This window comes from Priapulus caudatus, unplaced genomic scaffold (assembly GCF_000485595.1).
Source record: "Priapulus caudatus unplaced genomic scaffold, Priapulus_caudatus-5.0.1 Scaffold282, whole genome shotgun sequence".
NCBI lineage: Eukaryota > Metazoa > Priapulida > Priapulimorpha > Priapulimorphida > Priapulidae > Priapulus > Priapulus caudatus.
In genome coordinates, this window is record NW_014577343.1 from 248,028 (window position 1) to 252,919 (window position 4,892).

At 43.8% G+C, this 4,892-nt stretch overlaps 1 protein-coding gene across 1 annotated transcript in view; it reads left to right on the plus strand.

Annotated features, from left to right (window-relative positions):
• The window catches only part of LOC106808501 (RUN domain-containing protein 3B-like), an 11,073-nt gene extending 7,829 nt beyond the window's left edge, over positions 1-3,244 (plus strand). The window contains exons 8-12 of the mRNA XM_014811244.1: positions 167-324; positions 754-882; positions 1,567-1,733; positions 2,174-2,265; positions 2,612-3,244. Coding sequence (XP_014666730.1) covers positions 167-324; positions 754-882; positions 1,567-1,733; positions 2,174-2,265; positions 2,612-3,244 — 1,179 coding nt within the window. The remainder of the gene's footprint in view (positions 1-166; positions 325-753; positions 883-1,566; positions 1,734-2,173; positions 2,266-2,611) is intronic.
• The last annotated feature ends 1,648 nt before the right edge of the window (positions 3,245-4,892 follow it).

Here is a 4,892-nt window from a genome sequence, read left to right on the forward strand (position 1 = left end):
TCCGTATGTATATGTTGGGTGATACTCCATTAGGAGTGTTCCCAACTTTAATGTCGTTAATGGTCATAATAACATATATATATATATATATATATATTGATATATCAATATATATATCGCTATATATGACCGGTTATCTATCTATTTCTATGGTATATACCGACAGAGCTATTTGGAGGAGCTGATGCATGTGCGAGACAGGCAGCTGCAGGCGGTGAGCGACCAGCATTGTAGCGTAGCTAGCGCCCTCTCACTGCGAGAGCGCGAGATGTGGAGAGACAGAGAGCAGCTGGAGGAGGTGATCCTGGAGCTTCAGCAGCAGTTGTATGTGATGTAATGACTCCTGCTGACAACTTACTAATCTTCTTCCGCTTGCTCAGCTTTATCTAACTCTTCTTCTGTGTCTGTGTTATTGTGTTCTTGTTTTTTTATTTCTTATTCATCTTTTTTGTGTGTTTTTTTCATCATGTTGTTGTTGTTGTAGTTGTTGATTTTCTTCAATTTCTTGAGCTTGTCATTTAATCTGCCAATATTATAATTTAATTATTATAATAATAATAATAATTATTATTATTATTTTAATCTTGTTTGATCTAGTCAGGTTCATCTTGTTGACTAGTGTGTTTTTCTGCGCATACTTGCTAAGCTGCTCCTTTTTGCTTTTTATAACTTTGCTTCTAACATGAACACGAATGCACAGTATTACTAATAGTAATAGTAATGTTTTGTAATAAGCAAGTGGTTTTCCTTTAGGTCAGATCGTAGAAACCTGGAGGAATATCTCATCATGCAGTGCAAGGGCAACATGGACGCCGACATCCTGGAAACGCTGAGCATGCACAGGCTACGGCACATCTCCGACGGTCAGATGTCTCGTGGGAGGCACGTTCCATTGTTCATAACCCCGCGCTTTCTCTAGCCGTGAAATGTCACACTCGCATGCCTAATATGCATGCACGCACATCAGTGGTCTAGACCTCTACTACAATACGCTTGTTGACTGGGAGCTGCACCGTTACCTTGTTATTGCTGAGTGGGCGAAATCATGCAACCCCATGAAAATATTTTAATGCAATGCAGGAAAACAATAACCTCCCCCCATTCTTCTAGTGTGAACCCCATCAATGCAGATACAGATTTTTTACGTTAGCCTTGTGGAGTGGTAGGAAGGAGGGCAAAATCCTAAAAACTGTTAGTAATCTTAAAATAACTGTTAACGATCAATTACCCGCCCATGAATTCCTCATCCCACACCCATCCCCACCACACTATGCACGTTGACCGGTGGCTAAATCTCTCCCTTGTCATAGTTTTATTATTTTAACCGCCCAACACTATTGCATCTATCAGATTTCTTCTCCATGAGTCTAGACATGTCTTCAGTACACGTATTTGTATTTGAATTACATGCAATAATGGTTTAATAATAATAATAATAAAATGTTACCCACCTGAGCCGAGAAGTCTTGCCCATTCGCTTGGCCTTAGGTACTTGCTTAGGTTTCGGTCCTGCAAGGCGTGCGCTACGCGCGTTTAATCTTGGCGTCCCTCTCGTGTGTCACACAGCCGTCGCACGCTAGACGCATGCAGCACGGAGTTGACGGCGAGTGGCGAGGTCGAGGCGGTGCTGCCCTCTGGTGGCCCAACGCTCGCTCGCCAGCGCTCCAGCCAGCTGGACACTCACAGCCTGCGGTCGTCTCACAGCACCGTGTCAACCTGCTCCTACGCCAGAGGTATGCTCTCCTTACAACACCTCAGCGAGAAGGGAAACCTCGAGGGAATGGCAGGAAGCAGCCTCGGTAGGGAAGGACAGGATGTGCCTCTGGGAAGGGTTGGGCAGCACCTCGGGGGGGGGGGGAAAGGCAGGAGGCAGTCTCGTCAGGGAAGGAGAGGGTGCAACTCCGGGGAAGGATGGGGCATACGACCCCGGATAGGGGGTCTCGGGGAAGGATGAGCGGAAGGAACAATCTTGCCAAGAAAGTACAAGACGTGACCTCGATGAATGAGCTTGGAGGGGAGGCTTGTGTGTCTATATATATATATATATATATATATATTATATATATGAATGTGTATATATATATATATATATGAATATGTATATGTATATGTTTGTGTGCGCGTGTGTGTGTGTGCCTGTGCATGTGTAGAGTGATTTATATTTCATATGCAGGAGTCAAGGAAGATACGGTCAGCTTGATACCGATGACAGGATCTTTAACTTCCCAGCAGTCTGCAGAACTTGGGCTGTCTACAGATATACAAGTGTGTAGACCTGCTTATATTGTTATATACTCATAGACTTACGTGCATGCATAGATGTGTTTATTATTTGTGCAGTATTAATATTCACGCTATCAGGACTGCATGAGAACGATGTTATTTTATATATTTATTGTTTTTAAGATTTGTTTGTATTCACTCTTGGTAGTGTTCATACATGCACATGAGATTAGCCTTTAGCCTGATAAAAGGTACTGAGGAGTTGCAAGGTGTGCAGCCAACTATATGAACATAACTGTCACTGACCCCTAGCAGGCATCTTTACAGCCATATCTCTCGCATTACGCTTTCCATGCAATTGAGCAGTACTTTTAAAATTCGCCCGCAGGTTGCAGTTGAAGCCATTCCATCTCTCTTCACCAACTACAAGGGGGACGTGAATCGACCAGACAGCCCAGTTCACATCGTCGTCAGCCACGAGGTGGCGCCAGAGGTCGCGTGCGCGTCTCACTTTCCGGACAGCGTCAGCTTGCAGCAGTGGGAGGAGGAACGGCACACGGACGCGTGCGGCGCGCACCAGTTGCCGAGGATGCGTGGCTCCGCCGACGTCGCCCCGTCTCGCCTCCCGCGCAGCACGGGGGATTCACTACCCACCGACGCCAGTTTGAGACACCATCTTGAAGATGCTGATGGAGGAGCTGACATATCGCCCGGGCAGGAGGAGAGGAGCGCCGCTGGCCGCTGCATGCCTCCCGCGCAAGAAAAACCGAACGACAGAGCATCGATCAGCGTGGCTTTATCGTCTGATGTCGTTGCCACAGCGATTTCGCACGACGGTGATGAGTACAGGAAAGAAACACCTTCACAAGCCGATGAGTACAGGACAGAAACACCTTCACAAGCCGATGAGCACGTGACAGAAACACCTTCACAAGCCGATGAGCACGTGACAGAAACACCTTCACAAGCGAATGCGCACGTACAGAAACACCTCACAAGCCGATGGAAGCACGCTGACTAGAAACACATCTACAAGCCGAGAGCTACGTTGACAGAAACACTTCACAAGCCAGATGAGTACATGACAGAAATCACTTTCACAAGCCGATGGAGCACGCTGTACCAGAAACACCTTCACAAGCGTGAGCACGGACAAACACCTCACTAAGCCGATAAAAACGTGACAGAAACACCTTCAGCTGACACTGTGCACGCTCTGCATGGTGCCCAGGACCAGCCTTAAACACAGATGGCCATCAATGAAGAACCCTGATGGGGTTTATGAAGCTTTCTAGTATGAGTACTACTATCACAGTACTTTCTAGAATGAATGGACTAACAGTGTTATATATATATAACACGCGCGCGTGCGTGTGTATATATATATATACGTGTGTGCTGTAATGATATATTATATTATATAGCATTTAATACGTTTGGTCGTTATAGAATACATTTAGCCTCACTCTGATGCAAATGGGGGAGACGATGAAAATGAACCCTGTTTCTTCTCTGTTTCTTTCCCTGTTTCCAATGAAATGTCATCGATGGTATTGCATAAATTAGCCGTAGACTTTCATGCTAATGTTTAGTATGTTGCGTTGTAGTAGTGATATGCGCGCATTTCAGATGAATGAAGTCTAAGCTGTTATGTTGAGGCGGCACGAGCAGCAGTATTTGGAATTTAGTATCATCTCAGGCACTCTTAGTTTAGGCTAGAATCCCAACCACGGTGTAAATTATGGTGCCTTACCTGCATTCTTGTTAAATGTACAGCCTCAGGCGGATATTGTTGCTATAATTAGACGATGCATTGCCAACACACAAGGAAATGCTGTAATTGCTAGCACTGTAAACTCGTCAGACTGCGGAGTGCCTTTACAATGCCTAAATGTCAACGTTTGTGGTCCGTCATATAATACAATATGTGTGTTGTATCTCGCAATGGCGCGAACATTATTCTACACCCGAATAGCGATAGAGTCGTTTACTATGAGCAGTTGAAACAAAAATAACTGTGATCTAGTTCTGAGGTATTTATTTTCATATCACACTATTCGTGTGTCCACTAACTACGCTTAGCATGTAAAAAGAGATTGAAAGGCGATTCGTCCATGAGCTACATATGTCGGGCTCATGGAAATGGCCAGCATTTTTACACCCCGCACTCCGATTATGCTTGTTTTTTTCTAATGATGTATGCCAGTTTTTGTATCCGTTACGTAAGCAAAGCAGTCGGAAGTGAAATTAATTGCGAGTAGTACGACATTTGTTCGTGTAATATCAACCTCGTTAATAAGCCAATTATGGTTATGTGACGAAGCATCCGTATGTTTTATGTGTACTATGAGTCATCCATCGGGGATACTCCTTTAGGAGTGGTTCCCAAGCCTTCAATGTCGTTAATGCCCGTCATATAATATATATATATATATTATATATATATTATGGTCTATGGTCATTATATGGGAGTTTTGTGGTTTAAAGGATTACGTCACGAATTTTACCTATGGTAAAAATTTGTAAAAAAAAAATTCCGCAGTTTTTTTTACATTAAATAATGAACTGAACGAGGACTAAACAATCGTCAAATTCTTACCTGATAAGATTGTTTCTCAACTAGCTTAAAAATCCAAAAAACCTGGACGATCTTGAATTAATGTTGTCTA